Raw genomic sequence first — 18,646 nt, forward strand, 5'->3', positions numbered from 1 at the left:
AAAATTCAAACTAGAAGTCCCTTAAATACAGTATTCATAGTGGAATGAAACAATATCTATTAGATTTCTTGGCCAATGCTAGGTCTCACTATTTACAAGGTAAACGTTGAGGTAATATTAAAAAGTTACATATACAGCAACAGTGGTGAAATCCAACATCATTTCAACACTAACCTTAATTGAATACCTTAGTCTTTCAACCCTGAAATCAATGGTGCTATCTGCCACCACATTTACTCAAAGCAATGAGCAGAATCTGTACCAGCACATATCATTGTAGTAGCGATACCTGCTGGTAAAACACCAACTCTGCTGTTTTGTTCAGCCACTGCATATTACCCAATGAGGCCTTTCAAGCCATACAATAAAACCTTAACTACAGATAAAGACAGAACACATTCAAGGAGCTATGCCTTTCAAAGCACTTCCAGGCAAGTGTTGCAGCCAGGTTGCTTTGAACTAGCTTTTCTAAAATACCAACTGGAATCTGATAAAAAACATCTGAGTAAAAGGCTTTCTCCATGGTACCACTTCTCATCAGAGCTGGTACCTCGCTCTAACAGGATAATTATAATGAACAGTACTTGATGGATGTGTAGAAGTTGTACAGTGCGTGGGGAATTCCTTACTGAAATCTAAGACAGCTGATGGAAGTAGTTCCCTATTGCTTTCAAATGTCTTCCTAACCTTTATTCTAAAATGGAAAATAAATAAAGTGCCAGAAAGAGACTGAGTTTATCTCTGCATGAAACAACCTTTGACAGATATATATCTATATCAATTTATGTATTCCCTGCCTTGTTAGGCGAATGCTACAGAGAAGATTTAAGAATGCAAAAGGTATCCATGGGTATATCATGTTAAAATGAGTTTTGAAATATAATCCAAAGCTTATCCAAACTTATCAGAACATTAGTCAGGTGGGAAGCAAAATGGAAATTTGCTCTCTCAGCCTTTTCTACTACCCTCTGGGTTTTGTCTGCATAAGAGACGCCAGAGGGTTTTTTGGTTGTTTTTTTTCCTGGATGTTTTTTCTTTGTTGTTGTCATGGTTATTGCTGTTGCTGTATTTCTACCTCCATTTTCAATCAAATTCATGACAGACAGACAAATTACAGAAAGCAGTCGACTGCAAAGACATAAACAAATAAAGGTAACTTTCTCTGGAGCATTTTAAAGGTTTACAAATTGAAATGCGATGACAAATCTTTAGAATCTTAGACATTTACAGCAATTCAAGTATCTCCAAACAAAGTAGTAAAGACATTTACAGATCTTATAAATACACAATATTGGAGCTTGGAGAAAATTTTAAATACTGTCTGTGTCTGCACTCAAATATCTAATTCACTTCACTGGCAATGGGAGGCTGTAACAAAATGCAAGACTGTGGAGGGAAGAATTTGCAACATTCATGCATGATATATGTCTCAAAGTTCTTTGTAGATACTACCTACCAGCAGAACGAATTACGACTGCACTGACTTAATGTCAATGAAAATGAAAACTAGAGATGAAAAAAGGTGTTTGCAATGCATAACAAACTTTCAGATGACCTTAAAATAAGCCAGTAGTAAGTGTAGTTGCAGCTGTCTGTAATAATATCATAGGTTTTAAAGCAAATTATCCCAGATGCACATGCATGGGCCCAAATGTAAGGCTAAGTTTCCACCTGCTTTTGATATCAGGTTCTCAATACGTGCTACTAGTCTTAAACTCCTTCCAAAACTCAGTAACACTCTCTAGTCATTTGCACTACACAGAAAGCTTGTAACGGGGCAGGATTTGCAAGAAAGCATGGAGTGAACCCATGGCCCATGCCGGGACATTCTGAAAGGACCTATGCTATCCCTGCCGTGCTAAGCCAGCAAAGACTTCAGGCACTGCAGCCCCCGTGACTAAAAATAGCATAGGTGTGATCCCACCTGCCACAAGAGCAAGCAGGTGGGAACACACAAAGGCTTTGTTGCCATGTTCTCTGTACATTTGGGGAAGTCTTGCTTTGGCTTTCAGAGTGGCAGTTGGAATTTCTTCTAAAAGGCAATTTTGTTACCCTTGCTAAAGGATTGAGATGACAATGGTGTAGGTTAAAAAAAAAAATTGCTTGAGAGGGAGTGTTGTTCTGACAGAGGGGAGAAAGGCACTACAGAGGGACCTGGATCAATGGGCCAAGGTAAACTGTATGAGTTTCAATAGGGCCAAGTGTCAGGTCCCTGCATTTTGGTCACAACCCCAGGCAACCCTACAGGCTTGGAGGGGAGGAGCGGCTGGAAAGCTGCCTGATGGAAAGAGACCTTGGTGTACTGATGGACAGTCAGCCAGCAGTGTGCCCAGGTGGCCAAGAAGGCCAATGGCATCCTGGCCTGTATCAGGAATGGCGTGGTGAGCAGGACTAGGGAAGTAATCCTGTCCCTGTACTCAGCACTGGTGAGGCCTCACCTCAAGTACTGAGTTCAGTTTTGGGCATGTCAGTACAGAAAGGACATTGAGGTGCTGCAGTAGGTCCAAAGAAGGGCAACAAGGCTTGTGAAGGGCTTGGAGAATATGCCCTATGAGGAAAGACTGAAGGAACTGGGGCTGTTTAGGCTGGGGAAAAGGAGGCTGAGGGGAGACCTTACTGCTCTCTACCAATATCTGAAAGGTGCTTACAGCGAGAGCAGGATTGGTATCTTCTCACTGCCGACAGGTGACAGGATGAGGGGAAATGGCCTCAAGTGGCACCAGGGTAAGTCTAGGTTGCATATCAGGAAAAACTTCTTCAGAGAAATGGTTGTTAAGCACTGGAATAGGCTCGCCAGGAAGGTGGTTGAGTCACCATCCCTGAATGTGTTTAAAAACTGTTTAGATGTGGTGCTCGGGGACGTGATTTGGCAGAGGGTCATTAGAGTTAGGGTAGTATGGTTAGTTTATGGTTGGACTTGATGATCTTTAAGGTCTTATCCAACCTGAGCAATTCTATGATTCTAAGAAAAATAATTTTAGACCTAAAAGCTAGCCAAAGAAGTTGGGAAAAAGAAAAGTTAAAGAAACTAACTTGTATCATGGGAACTTAAATCAGTTAAACATGCTCTTTAAGAAAGGAAACTTGAGAAGGGAGGCACACTCCACCAGTAGGCCAGTGGCCATCCTCTCTGTTCACCAGCACTCATAGGCTGCTATCCCAAGGGTCCCCTCAGTCAGCTTGTTGGGGAAATAAAAAACAGCTGGGGCTGGAACTAGATGATCTTTAAAGGTCCCTTTCAACCCATTCTATGATTCTTCCTTCCTAGGGACAGTAGCATGAAAATTTGAAAAAGAAACAACAGCAAATTTTCATTCACAAATGAGACAGTTTCCAATTATAAAAACTGCTAAATTTGCCCTGAATTATATCCTTAAAGGAATTATTCCAGCAGGTCTAGTCAGAAAAGTAAACAGTTCCCTCTAAACTTGCTTCTTATCAGGAACATTTTGCTTTAATTGGAAGCAGTCCTGGAACTCTCCAGGGCACATGCAAGATTTCTGGCAGACACTTGATTTTATAACTGAACCCCATTTAACTGAAAAGTAAATGTTCATTGGCTAGAAAATGGGATAAGAAGATTGTAATCCCTTGAGAAGATGATCAGCCCTACACAGCTGCTGGGAACTCCAGCTATGATGTGGCATCTGAGAATTCCACTGAGTCCAATGTCTCCAGACTGATTAACAATTCCGCTGATAAGCAATTAAATCTTTCTAAGAGAGTTTTTACTATTCTTACATGAGAAACTATCTGAACCTATAAATTAAATTGAGTTATTCACAATACGTTCAAAAGCTACCATAACACATAAGATTGCAGTCCTACAAGAAAAGAGTACTCTTTACACCCCAGATTTCTGCACAAGCTGTATAGTTGCAGAGCTTGTCCTTGTCTAAGCTGTTGAACAAGTGTCAGCACATTATGGCATTTTAAGAAAGAAACAGCATCTCTCCTATAAAAAAAGAGAATGAAAGAACACAGTTGCTAAGTGATGAGGATAATAGTGGATTACACAGAAGACCACTTTTTGAACCATAAGCCTGATCTGAAACTGACTGAAGTCTATCCAGTGACTTCTGTGGGACCGCAATAAAACCTGTATAAGCTTAATGAACCATTTCAGCTTTTTCTGGCTGAGGACAGCTACAATGGCAGGTGGGTTGAAACCAGATAATCTTTAAGGGCTCTTCCAAACCAAGCCATTCTATGATTCTATTGTAAGTTTCTTATACATCCTCCTTGCTCCCATGGAATACTAATCAAAAATAATATGTGCTGGGAAATTACTCAAATCAACAGCTGAACTGAAATCCTCAACATTTAGCCTACCAAAGAACACAGACCAAGATCACAGCTTGAAAAGGAAGAACAAATAAATGACTATTTCTAACCTCTCCCTCTACCTGTGGGTTGAAGCATCAAATAGGCACTAAGCTTCCTCATTAATGATTCTATGGATACTATCCAATGAAAAGGATATCTAGTTTTCTGTAGAGGGTTAGAAAGGAAGATTTCACATGACAGGTAAGGGAACTAAAATCCCAGCCCTGCCTGAGATATAAACGAGAATAAACTGGCAAGAATATTTCCAGGTTGAAAATTGGAAGGCTATTTCTAGCTGCGATGAGTGAGGTTGCAGATGAATTTGTAAAGAGAGTAATAGAAGAAAAAAAGTGATTTCTGATAGTTTTAAAATGGTAAGATGAAAGATTGTCACTTCTTAGTAACTGGATTCCAAGAATGGGGAATCTTGGGAAGCTTTACTGTTTTTAAAGTAACTGTCTCAAGCAAAATTATCACGAGACATATACAGGCTTAAAAAAGCATCTCAAATCAAGACACTGCTAAGTGAGATACCAGCTTCAGGCTGCTGGCACGTTGATGCAAATTGTCTTCAAATGAGATGTGGGAGCACCAAAATGTATGTTGTTACTTGAGCTAGGATTTGTCCTCTGAGTGAGCAATTACTCCACCCTGGCAGAAGGGATCAGACTTTCAGAGAAGCTCTTATACTGATGTGGGTTTCTCTTTCTCTGATCTAAATTTCATGATGGATACCTGAAAGCTATCCTGACCTAGTTTTCTCTGAAATTAACACATTCTTGTGTTAATCATCCTCATGACAGATAACTCCCATCTTCACTGACCCTAGACATGACATGTATCAACAAAAAGGAAACTATCATGTTGATTTTAGTTATTTACATTAATTTACATTAAGATAATGTCCCTATGTGGAAACAGTAGCATTTAACAAAATGCAAGCTTCCAAAAAAAATTGAAATATTTTGACTGTGACAGAATCAGGGATGAGATGCATGGTTAGACATTTCTGGATATTCTTTAGCTCAGGCATCCTCTATCTCTTAACCTGACTAGGTCACTGAACAACAAAGGAACTAAGGATCTTACCATTTTTATGATCACAGTAACTGTACTTTGATGTTTCATTTTATGTCACAGTAGCTAAGTGTTGCTGGCAAAAGATAGGAGCAAATATAAAGCCAATTTGAAAAAATCATACATCGTTTACACAGAGAGAGAAAGGAAAAGGACCATAAGTATATAGTAGGAAATGCAAACAAAATATGGATCACTTAGTATTTTCCCTCCTTTAAATAATGAACAGGAATGAAGCCAGGCTTTCAAAAATCACCTTGCTAGAAGTGACTTAAGATAGATATCTAAAATCAAGGAGGCAAAAATAGCATAATCCAAGCCCTTTATTTTTTTTTCTTCCAGTTCAGGGTAAACTGATCTGCAGTTTATTACGTTTTATTACCTGGAACAAAACAGCAGCAAGGAGATTTTTTTTACTATTATTGTTAAAACAGAGTCACATCTACCTCAAAATAGAGAAATGCATAGAAAGAAATTCTGATCAGATTTTTATTAGTAGTTTTCTTTATTAAACTTTCCTCTTTCAAATTCCAGTCATTTGTGTATCATATCACAGCACCGACCTAAATGGTTGGTAAGAATTGCCTAGACTTCAGGCTCCTCACTGATAGTGGTCGGCTTGCACTCTTGTTTTTCTAGGCAGCCAAACATCAGGCTGGGCCTTGCCAGTTGGAATAAGACCCTAAAAGAAGACATCTAAGCCTTGACTTTCCTATAAAGTACATTCTCTCCCCACTTTCTTTATCTCCTACTAACTCCAATGACAATAATTAGCCATCTCTCTTGCTCTCCTACAGAGACAAACTGCCTTATCACCTCCCTCCTTGTAACATGCTCCTCTGCTCAGCAGGTACTAACTGCCCTGTTCACTCACTTTGACTACACAGATCATGTAATAAATTAATCTCTGAATTGTTTCTAACCTGCAATTTGCTGAAGGCTAATGACTTTCAAAAGAGGCCTTGTTTGCTCAGAACTTTGTCATTCAGTAGAACTCGCTGAAAGACTTGCTTCTATTGGCTTCTTCACAACTATCAACATCCTAACACAAACTATTTTATCAAGAAAAGGAAAGTGCATTATTGCAGCTAGATGATGGATTAAATATTTACAAACTGAAAGCCTTTAGAATTGTAAATAGAGCCAACTCAAATAAATGGAAAAATTGTAATTTAGATATACTTTATTTCAAGACTTTGATTGAGGTGACAATTTCCTCCAAAGCAGTTCTGTCACATCATTGAGCAACAATAAAATGGGACCTTAAAACGAATACTCTTTATATAGACTTTCTTGCTGTCCTATAGTGCTGGTATGTTGTGAAGGAGACTCATCTGAAAACAGAGAGCAGGTGGGTAGATAGAAGAAAGCATAAAAAGATATTTTTACAGGAACCAGATATTTCCAGAATCTGATTTCATGTGCTTTATCAAAAGAACAGCAAACTCAGTCGTTCCCTTTTTAACAGTTGTTAATCACACACATTAACCATTAAATAACTGGATAAAACCTTTTTTTCTTTTTAATAAATTCACCTTAGACTTATAGGAATTTGTGAAAAATGTCACTAAGTAGTTTCATTTTTTTCTTTATCTTTCCTACAGTCTAGTTGCAGTTGAAAACTAAAAGAGAAAAAAATCTTTTATGTATCAAATTTCTGGTTCTTCAAACCCTAGTAGAGGCCTTCATGAATTACCAGTCTGACATTCACATATAAATTAACACTACAAGAACACTTTGGTAAAAGGAGATGTGTATAGACAAGCAAATTCTTCTCAAGATGAAGGTATCTCAAACCAGCTTGATAAAATAGCATGTTTGGATTCTCTATAAAGGGAATGAATTATTAGTTTACATTCTCCTGTCACTAGGTATCTCTCCTTGCTCTTTGATGCTGGCAATTGGTTATTTCCCTGAGGCACTACAGTGATGCATTTACATGTCATCACATCCCTTGCTGTGTTGAATTGTCAGTCCCAGATTCAACACTACAGGCTGACGTAGAAATTCAAGCATGTCTGAGGGCCGACAGCTTCTAACGTACAAATATCCTGCACTCCTCTCAAGTCAGTGTATGGTTTAGTCTGCTAAATAAAAATACAACTCCAATTCCTATTAGGCAAAGGTAAAGGAAGAGAAAGGGAGAGTGTTTTCCTCAATTTCACCAAATACATACAGTAGAATATTGACAAGATAGTAACTACAACTTTTCATGACCTCTTCATTTCCCTCCTTTAGCTTGACAGCTGTCTACTTTGGCACCATAAGCCACTGAGACAGAAAAAGACTTACACCCGGGTCACAGGTCTTCATATTAGGGTAGTTTCTAGTGGTACAAATCTGAGTACAGATCTAAGTAGACACTGGTGGCTAAATTACTCTGCCAGAGATACTTCCCTTTGGATTTAGTACTGAGAAGGAAATAGTTATTGCTCTTTAAATTTATCTATTCTCATCTGTAAGAAGTGTATGAATCTGGGGATTGCCTACAGTCTGTCCTCTGTCTACAATCAAGTGACACCAGGCACTGTAGTGAGCATCACCTTAAAAAAAGGTCTGTACCCTCATGTAACAGCAGTTGTATTGTGGCAGACCTAAGGTCCATCTTGCCTTCATCAGCATTTATAGATGGCTGTCTGAAGAAGAATACAAGAACAACACAAACACACCTGACATCTCCTGCTAGTGATCTCCAAGTTTTTTTTAACTATTTTCCACTAACTACTCCTTCAGTCAGACAATGTTTCCATTATTTAGCAATCATTAATGGATTCATCTTTCTAAATCTTATCCAGTCTGCTCCTGAATTTACACACTCTTAGCATACCCCAAATCCTTCAACAAGGGCTTCAGCATCTCAGATATCAATAACTCAAGTATCCCATGGGGAACACTGTTCTGTTTCTTGTAAGTGTAGCTCCTGCTGACATGTTTTCCTGCTCCTAACTAGTAGCCCAGGAAGAGCGAGTGGCTGCTGTACAATTCCTCATGATGAGCATTCTGTGCTTCTTTCATATTGAGAACCTAGACACAACTATTAATAGGAAAGATATTTAAATTATTAAAGTATTTGCAAAGGCTTCCCAAGGATATAGCTTTACGATTGCGAAAGTGTTAATTACAGAAAATTGACTTCTTAATACCACTTGCAATTTAAACCAGTAACTGCTTAGGAGAAAAAATAAAAGAGAAAAATAAAAGATCCCCTGGTATTTCACTACACTCAAGAACATAAGGGAATAAATAATAATTAAAAAAAATTGCAACATCGGAGACAGAAAGAGCACCAGATAGAATGTAGATGGCCTGGCCAAATGGGCTACCACAGAGAGAGGTGAAATGTGAGGGAATACCAAATAAAATTTCTGAAAGCAAATGCCAGTCCAAAAGAGATTGGTTGCCTTATTATCTTAAGATGCTTTCTCAAGAGGGCAAAATGAGTTACAGAAAAGAACAGGCAGAATGATAAACATACCCACAACCCAAGAGTATGACATAGCACAGTACTGTCATTGACGACCTCTAGTTTTTTCCCCTGACTTTAAGTGCAGCTGATGCAGGATCATTATTTACATGGATGAGGAACTTCATAACAGGAAATAAATACCTCTAAAGTCGACACATCACTCGAAAGACGTGAACAGTAAAAAACCAAAATAACAACAATAAAAAAAAAAAAAAAGAAGTTGCTGGGTATGAAATTCAAAGTTTGACTCACTGTGTCAGTGTTCCCAAATGGACACAGAATGAAGCAGAGTCTGAGTGTTGAAGGCCACCTCCACTTCGGAGGCAAAAAAAAAAAAATCATGTCTCTGAGCGCTAATGGCTTTCTAATCCCAATCTGTTCAGTTTGTCCTTACATACCTTTTGTTTGGAGACAAAGATATTTTGTGGACTACCAACACAGAACCTTCTATGGCGATCTCCAGATTGGGGAGAGGGATCAGAGATTGTTGGAAGAAATGATCAAAAGCCCTTGATATATTTAATTCTATTCTTGTGCTGTTCCTTTAATTGCATTTCTATTCCAGACAGCCTTAGTAACTACAGAGACAGAAAGCTTAGAAGCTTGTAGCTCCCTAGGGATATGGATTGCTGCTTGAAAACCTCAATGAACTTGGAGCTTTTACTCCAAATTTAAAGTATTTCTGCATTTAGGTGCAGAAGAAATCTGGCAGACAAAGAAGTATATTTAGCAAGAACAAGGTATTTTAATTTGAATAAGCAAATGGCTAAGGCGTGGGGAAGAGCAAGGGAGAGGGAGATTAACTTGTGATGGCTGGAAGTACCTGAAAATTGCCAGAGGAGATAAACAGCTGTGGTGGAAAGAATATTGGAAGATACCAGATTTGGAGGAGAAGCTTACTATGGAAGGATTTTCAGACATGAATATGAGGCATTTGTGAATGCAGTAACTTTTCTGGGTACTGTGTGTGTAAACTAAGTGTCACAGACACAGAACATAACAGCTCACAAATTTTGCAAAATGCAGTAGAGCAGCCAGTCTTAAAAACATTTTCTTTAAAACCATCACATCTGTGCGGGAGATAGAAGAATTGGGGCACATCCCCTTTATTTTACCTTGACTAAAGAAGAAAGATTTCTAGACCTTCAATCTAGCATTAACTGAATTAAGTATTGTGATAAAAGGACTTTAATTGCTTAGGGCTCTATTGCGCCTCGACAGTACCCAAAAGAGAAAAACTACATTTCGAAGTTTTTCTTTTCCCCTTTAGGAAGACCTTCAGATTACCCACCTGACCAAAAAAAAAAAAAAGCAACCAACCAACTAGCTATTTAATGACCTAAGAAACAGACCAGGTCTCTTTTCTCCCCTTCGAAAGTAAGCTGAGAGGAAGAGCAATTTAACACAGTTCGTAAGATTTATACCTCAGAGTCCTGAGTCAAAAGAATCAAACTTGAGTTATTAAAGAAAAGTCTCCCAGTCTCATGCTAGGGGAGAATCCTGGAGACAATCTTAACTGCCAGCAACGTGATGCTGGACTTCATACCTACCCACATTCTGTTTTCTGTTTCCCTGTGTATTCAGTCTAGCCCTAGGCGGGGAAAGTGAGTAAGGTAAGGATTTCTCTTGGCCTTCTGGTTTGCTCTGTTGCAGCTTCAATCTGTTCAACACCTTACTGCAAACCAGAAGATGTAATGAAAGCCAGAAGTACTTTTTCCTCAGTATTCTCCAAAGACATACTATTAGCCAATGGCTTGATAGCAAACATGGTGAAGGAGTAAGGCTTAAGCAAAACAAAGAGCTGAATTATTTAACATTTCTGAACACTGCACAAGAGTGCACTGCTTTCTGTAATTACGATATAAAATGTAGTTTATTTTGCTTACGCTACATTTAAATAAATTTGTAACTTTGGACACTATGAGGTGTGAAGTTACTTGTATACCTTATCTTAGTAGCCTAGATAAGACTAATTCCTTTTCTTTCAGCCCTGCTCTCTCACATTTAGAGACATTAGAAACAGGTGAATGGTTTTCAGAGCTGTTAATAATAGGTTGAATGTAAGGGGTTGGTGCAAAGGAAAACATTTTTGATAGCAAGAAAAACAATCATTTGTCTCTATAATACCAAATGAAACAGCAGAATAAAACTTTGCTTCTAGTGTACGCAACAACAGAGACATGGAATGGCTCAGAAAATAATATTCTGAGTTATTCAGACAAAGAACTCTGTTACTTCTCACACCATCAGAAAGATATATTTTCATCTTGCAGAAGGAAGTAAAAAGTTTCTCCAAACAAATTCTAATATACTTACAAAGTCAGAGAAACTCATTAATTTACACATGTATCTTTTAATATGTCCCACCACAGCAGTCAGTGCTAACATCAGTAATACTATTTTAACAAACTAAATATGTGATAGCTATCTAAATCTGAACTCCATTCATTCAATACAGCCAGCAGCACCAACAGCAGGGAAGTAAGAAGGAAAGCAAACATCATTGTCTCTTACCACAGTATAGATCTGAGGTTTGCGCCTTTTTGCCAGGTCAATTATATTGACTCCATTGTAATAAAGGTTCTCAATGCAGCCATGGAAGTTTTTCCTCTGAAAGGTTCCTGGTTTCCCTGGGACAGGAATGCCTCCAAAGCTGAGCTTTTGGAAAGAACAAGAGCAGCATTTAAGTTACCACTCCGAAAGCCCAATACAGCCAATTGGCATATTATCTCAGAGACAAATCATGTTTACAGCATCAAATCTGAACACAGAGTAGAGCACATGCTGCCCATCATGGGAATTACAGACAGTGTAGCATTACAGCTGTTTGAGAAACACTGCTGCCACAGAGAGCTCTCTCATTTGCAAAAGGCTTTCATGTGCCATTATGTACCACCTCATCAACCAGTCCTCCACCATGAACACTCACTCTCCAATCCATGGCCCCTCTGACCAGGAGACTGAGAAGCAAAGCACAGCAGCCAAGAAACACTGAGCAATAGGGAAATAAACTTCCAACAGAGCAATGGAAGTACCTGTGAGCTGGAGTCACACCTTTCCACCCACCAAGTATTTGAACAGTTCTGGATTCAGCCAGTGGAGGGAAGTATCACACTCGCAAAATACCCCATGTGCATCTTGCAAATGTTTTGCCTTAGATTTCACTATGGTTTGGGCTTGCACACAGTATTTGGGAGTGAACAGTGTGATGAAAAAGTACTGCAGGTTACACGTTTAAACAAAAGTTAAGATTGTCTATTATTTAAGTACTGGCATATGCTGGTATTACACAGATAACAACTAATCCCTTTGCACTATTTGTAAATCCATAATGGTGATCATTCATATACTGAACGCAATTGGACCTCCCGTGCCAAGCTGGCATCACTCAGAATATTGCCCTTTAACACAACACCAACTCCAAGCCTAAAACTTCTGTCAAGCATATTTCCATTTTCCAGACACACAGCTCATTTCTAATTAGCCTTTTTTGCAAAATCTTACTGGCTATACCTCTTTTTTTGTTGTTTGTTTTTTCTTTTTTTTCCCCCTCATTTTCCCATTGCAGGAAGCAGCTTCATGAATGATACAATGCAAGGGAGGATTCTGCAGCCCCCACACTTCTGTGTTTCCAGCATGTTGGGAGCTGTGCTGCAACCCTACTGCATCTACCGCAGCACACACAAGAAGTGCTGTGAGGCACCACAGATGCTGATGGCTGCTGGAACCTGGTCAGCCTTATTCCTCTGTTGCTAATCCTAATGCCTCAGCTCATTATTACAAAAGTAAAGGGAAATTTGGGGGTTATTTTTCCTCCTACTCCATCTAGCAAGCCAAGATACATAAGCACATTAAATCTCCCTGGATAACCTTGATAGCGCTTCTCTGAAAACAAGTCCTTAATGAACTTGTGCCTCAGTTGTATTAGTTGATAATTTCGCAGAAATAAAGAGTGAACAGACTGCTACTTTACATCACATGCAGGTTTGCTATTGGCATGAGGGCCTATGTGGTAGCAATGTTTTTTTTCCAGTGAGAATCATTAGTTCTTCCTTAAAGCACCACACTTTCCTTTTTTCATGTTCTGTTCTTTCCATCTCCTGTTTAGGGACTCTGCATTGGGTTTCAAAACCAGAAGAAAAATCAATATTAATTATACCAGTGCATTATAAAGAAAACTGTTTTCTTTGTGATTGGTAATAATTTTAATCATCAAACTAATGGGTTTATTTTACCCTCAGTAAGGCCTTTAATCCCCAAGGTGTGCTGAGATAAACTTTCATTAGAATATATTGGTGTCATGTTCAATTGAAAGGCCATTTCAGTGCAAATGGAAGAAAATACGTTGTATAAAATACTGAGCACTAGGGGCCAGGACTGAGTGCCACAGAGGTCAGTGCTGACATGCTGATTTACTTCTGCTGAAAATCTTCACTATGCTTCCCATTTCAGAACATCTAGAAAAATGTTCTGCAAATTACATCGGAGCCTGAGTTTTCCCTAGTTGGCATCAATCTTGGAAACAAAAAATTTTATGATTCTGGAATTAGGAAAGCTGATGACTCAATTGCTTGGGCTTCCCAAACTTCACCTCAACAGCATACATAGCTTTGACTCTGGTTGGTGTTGTCTGTAGCTGTTCCAGAATCTTACTACCCAAATGGTTAGGAACATTTTCCTACTTCCCTTATCAAATGTGTTCAGAAAAACTTTTAACAGAGATGGGTACCACTTTCTTCACCCTGCTTTGTGAAAGGCAAGGAGGGGAAATTCAGCTGGAACATGAGAGGAGCAGAAAGCAGGCACCTGCCACTGCCGAGCCACTCACATTTGTCACTAACATGCACTGGGAATAGATCTTTTCTAGAGAAATGAATTCAAAGTGCAGAGAGGAAGCTTCTGGTCTCGGAGAAATGAACCATGACAGCTCAATGCATCCAGACAGGGTGATGGCTCTGACTGTGCAAGCATGACCTCGTGCCTCATGGACTAGCAAAACTTGGTAGACAAGCACACGGGGATAAAAATGAACATGTATAATTTGCAAGTAGGTGTGTATAAGTGGAAAGAACAAATGAAGAACTGTCTTGCATATAGATATGATGATATAAGAGTGTTGCTGATTTTTATTTTTTAGTTATTTTTCACTATGAATCATAAGTACTGAATTGCTTCACTCTGCCACACTTTGGACTCATCACAGAGGAGTACATCAGACTGGGTTTGATAGGAAGGAAGGATGTTTCTTCTGCTCATCAGTATGCTCAGAATCACACCCCTAGATGCGAAGGGACCTGGGTCACTGCCAGATCTTTCGACCATTTTTGTCAGGGCCTTCCACTTCTAAAAGGAAGGAGTAGTCTCTACCTGCTCATCTCTACACAGAGTCATTTGAGTAAGGTGGCGGCTGGATAAGCACAGCGCAGAGCGAGGATTCCCTTAGTCATGGCAATCAGATGCAGGATGCAGGGATGGTGTTCAATGGTCCCACTGAAATAATATTGGAGATGGTGTCACAGAACCTCTTTCTGTGTATGAGAGTGCTCCCTGGAAATTTGGCCAGAACCCCTGACCTCCACCAAGGCAGGTATATAGATTTAAATCAAATTCTCACGTACTTTTAATATAATCATAATCCAGTGAGTATATGACAACAGACTGGTTATTTACTAAGGCTGTCACATGTAGAATTGCACTAATGTACTTTATGCTTGTTAAAGGAGCTTTCTGGGAAGGAAACATTAAATAAAGAAGAGATCTCTGCTGGAAAGAAACAGTTTTGTTGAATGCATATTTTCCATCACATTCATTTTACACTAGTTCAGCCTCATCTCCCAGATTTTCATCAAAAGGGTTTCACACACCTCGTAATCGATATCTAAATGATCCGAGTCCCCCTTCGTTCGAAAATGCTGAGTATGCTTGTCCACTGTGAAGTTCACCTGCTTGTTGAAGCGCTCTATGAGAACCGAGTGCCAGTGTTGGTCATCTAGGAGGCTGCCCAGGGTGACGGATGTGTGGCTGTTAGTGAAATGCAGGTTGGAGTCCCCTGGAGGGGCAGAAACAGGCGTAAGACACCAGAGTTACCTCAACGCCCTTATCCAAAGACTAAGGGCTCAAGATGAGCCCATGTGCTACTAAAAGCAAACTAGAACTCTGTCCAGAAACAGACTTTTCATAAAGCTTTACTTAGGTTCTTTGTGTCTCTCATTTATACCTGCATGTACACACACATTTCTTTCTTTGGTGTCTCAAGAGCTCCTTTTGAGAGCACTAAAATCTGCTGCCTATTCTCACACAAAAAAGACTACTCCTGATGCTTCAGTTGCAACTATGTGCTTTTCTCATATTTTAATGAGAATATTGCATCTGACTATTTTTGGAGGAAAAACAAGCAATACAATCACAAATCGGTGAGGCAGCATGAATGCAAGGGTTTCACTTAGCTCAAAAAGGTTCTTAAACCCATTCTAGATCTCCACAAGCTCAGATCAAGAATCATACAAATATTTAGGCCCTAACCTCACTGATTTGTAGCACTCTTCTGTATTCCAGCTGGTTGCATATCTAAAAACTTAAATCAGAGGGTCTGAAAAGGAGTGTATGTCCTTTTTTTTTTTTTATATATATCCCAGCAGAATAGAAAGAAGACACGCTCCAAAACTGTCAGTCAAGATGCAGGCACACTGAAGAGCACACATCAAAACCGTTGTCTGTGGCACATGAATACACGCAGATGATATGAAATGGCTAAAATCTGCAGATTTGGGGCTACTGCTGAAGGAAAATAACTCTTATCTGAGATGACGCATTCACAATGCCTCTCCTGAGGAAGAAGTAACAATATATTTAACTATATCTTATTCTTATCCCAGCACGAAACATTTGGGAGCGGAGGACAAATCAGTATGAGATATGTGAGTCAGCAGGGACTGCTGAGGCAATAACCACAGCTCTCCCACAACTGAAGCTAATGAAGATTTTGCAATAAGGCTAGAGGATAGAGATTGATCACTCCTACTTACAGTAGCACCTAACATCAAAGTGCTTTAGTGTATTCACCAGGAAAAAGCAAGCACTTTTCTACAGAGAGAAACTAATCCAGTCTTTCATCTGCCCCTGCAACCCAACATGATCACATAGTGATAGTCTTCCAGATATTCACAGTGCTCAACTGCAACCATCTCTAGAAACAATGCAATATCCACGTACACAATATTTTGATCAAAGAGATTTCATTTCTGTATTCTCTGCAAAGTTTTGATTACATAACAGAAAAATAAGATGATAAACCCTTTGAACCCCAAGCCATAGAATCACTACTGGTCTGAACTGAAGTTTCTAGACTGTGCTCAACATAACCAAAAAAAAAGCAAACTACGACAATCTTTGTTAGAGTAATATGTGAACCAGCAAGCTTAATTGCCCTCACCCAGGTTGATGTGCAAGGAGAGCTTCCCTTTCTGCAATTCCAGGGTAATATAGTCTCCACGTTGTCCTTCTCCGTGGAATAAGACTCCATCCTCCTGCATGCTCTTGAACTTTAAGGAAACCACATCTTTGAACGTGCTCATAAGCTTCTGATTGAACCTGTAGAGGAGGGAACTTCTGCCATCGAAGTCTGCAATATCTGACTCTGGAGAACAGAAGATGACAAAATGAAGAGGAGAGACAGCATCAGGAGAGGGATCATAACATTTCAGGATTGTTTCAATTACTGCTTGGAGCTTGGTATTCGCAGAAGTGTAAATCCACAGGACATACATAGCAGCTGTGCAACCCTGGAACCACACCACATTTCATCCATTTATAATCCCTCTTGCTCTGTTCCAGAGAAAGGAAACACTATGAAAAAACAGAAGTACTCTGCACCTTTCCTCCTCCTTCTTATGTAAGGTTTGTTTTGTCACTTGACTTTTTAAAACAAACCTGCCTTTAGATTCAGATCTCTAGAGCATTCCTTGTCACATTTGTTGTTTGTCTCTTAAACACATCCAGGATATTATTCATCACTTTGAATTATTTGAGCTCTCACTCAAGGTTTTGTAGCTTCAGAAATGCCTGGTGAGATGTTTTTGCATGTTGGCCATATCTGCATCTACCTTGGCATCCAAATAAGCTCCATCTTAGCCTCTAGGGTTGGCTGCCTGCTTGTGATGGACATTTATCAACCATGTTTCTGCATGCAAATTGAGTAGGCTGGCAGAACTGCTCAAATATCAATTCAAAAAAACTTTTGAAGGGATTTCATGGGAACTGAGCATCTAAACTGATTACACACCTTTGAAAATCCTATTTAAAAACATACTTTCCTCTTCAGCCAGCGTCTAAAACCTCATCACAATGATGGGAAACAAGCTATCGGCTCTTCAATTTCAATAAATACTTCCTTCAGCACAGAAAACCACAATACGCGCTTTGCATAACAGAACAGTATTCTAAGTAAAATATGTTTTTGGAAAATCTTATTTTCTTTTTCTCCATATACAAGAAAATTTTAGGTACTTTTAAATTAAGCACCATAGTGAAATGTGACTGATGCATACAAGGACAGCTCCAAAAGTAATGCCTCCTATTTTATTACATTGGTCCACAACATCAGAGGCAGATGGTGGTGGTATGGCAGAGGTTGAATTTCCCTCCTATATACTTATTACATCTTATTGCTGTGCAACAGACAGCAGCAGGTCAGTCTGATAGAATGCTGTCTGACATGGAACTGTATATGAAGCAAAGGCGTGTCACTAAATTCCTCCAAAATGGCACCCACTGACATTCATTGACGCTTGCTGAACATTTATGGAGACCAAATAGTGGATGTTAGCAAAGTGAAAATTGGACTGCATGGCCAACGTTTTTCCTAGCAACGAGGCTGTTACAGCAGCTGTAAAACAGTGCGTCACCTCTGCTAGTGCACATTTTTACAAGGACGACCATGCACTCTCTTGATTCATTGTGGATGAAAATGCATAGCTAATGGTTGCGACAATGTTGAAAGATATCTACAACAGTGTTTTGTAACTGAGAATTTGCTCTATCAAATAATGTTATTGTGCTCTTTGTATCCACTGCAGTCTCTGTGGACATAAATAGGAAGCATTCCTTTCTGAGCAACCTACATAAATTCAATTCTAAGTTCTATCCAAATCTAATTTGGCACAAATTATGAATAAAGTATCTACTTGTAAATTATAAATATGTAAATTCTATAAATCAGTTCTTTCTTTGTTAAGAAAAATCTTTCTTTGTTAAGAAAAATAACACTGGAAGAAGGAAAATCTGAACAAGTGTTTGCCATGCTACTAAACTACTGGGATACATGTATAAAGACAAAGAATATCTTTGCAGTAACAAAGAAGAAAGAGTAAAGGCTATCTTTGTTTGCAAACCTCATTTTAATGATAATCTAAAGCAATCAGTTTTTCATTTTCTTTTAAAAATAGCTTAAAGGTCCACATGTAAAACAACCAAGACTTCCAGGTCAGCAATTGTATTGTGATTAAAGATGTTGATTTTAGTCTTTTAAGCTCCTTTGAGAGTTCTTCCAACTTCTTGGGGTTTAATGGTACTTTCATTTTTATCTCTTAAAAACAGAAATAATGGTTTGTTTTGGGGTGGGTTTTTTCATATTTTTCTTCTTTTTTAATATAAACTGGACTAAGATGTAAAGAGGTTTGTATTCAAAAGTTTAACTCTAAGCTACAATGTAACAACTTCTAGGACAGTTCTGATCTCAACATTTACAAAGCACAATACAAAGGAAAATTTGTTTCTGGT

At 38.9% G+C, this 18,646-nt stretch overlaps 1 protein-coding gene across 6 annotated transcripts in view; it reads right to left on the bottom strand.

Annotated features, from left to right (window-relative positions):
- CNTNAP5 (contactin associated protein 5) overlaps positions 1–18,646 on the bottom strand; it is a 264,296-nt gene that overhangs the window by 129,207 nt on the left and 116,443 nt on the right. For all 6 annotated transcript variants that reach the window (XM_015289821.4, XM_046943625.1, NM_001048079.2 and 3 more), the window contains exons 5-7: positions 16,302–16,505; positions 14,734–14,918; positions 11,384–11,527 (exon numbers count right to left, since the gene is read on the bottom strand). In XM_015289821.4, the coding sequence (XP_015145307.1) occupies positions 11,384–11,527; positions 14,734–14,918; positions 16,302–16,505 (533 nt within the window). The remainder of the gene's footprint in view (positions 1–11,383; positions 11,528–14,733; positions 14,919–16,301; positions 16,506–18,646) is intronic.

The sequence above is a fragment of the Gallus gallus genome, chromosome 7, assembly GCF_016699485.2.
Source record: "Gallus gallus isolate bGalGal1 chromosome 7, bGalGal1.mat.broiler.GRCg7b, whole genome shotgun sequence".
In the NCBI taxonomy this organism is placed as follows: Eukaryota; Metazoa; Chordata; class Aves; order Galliformes; family Phasianidae; genus Gallus; species Gallus gallus.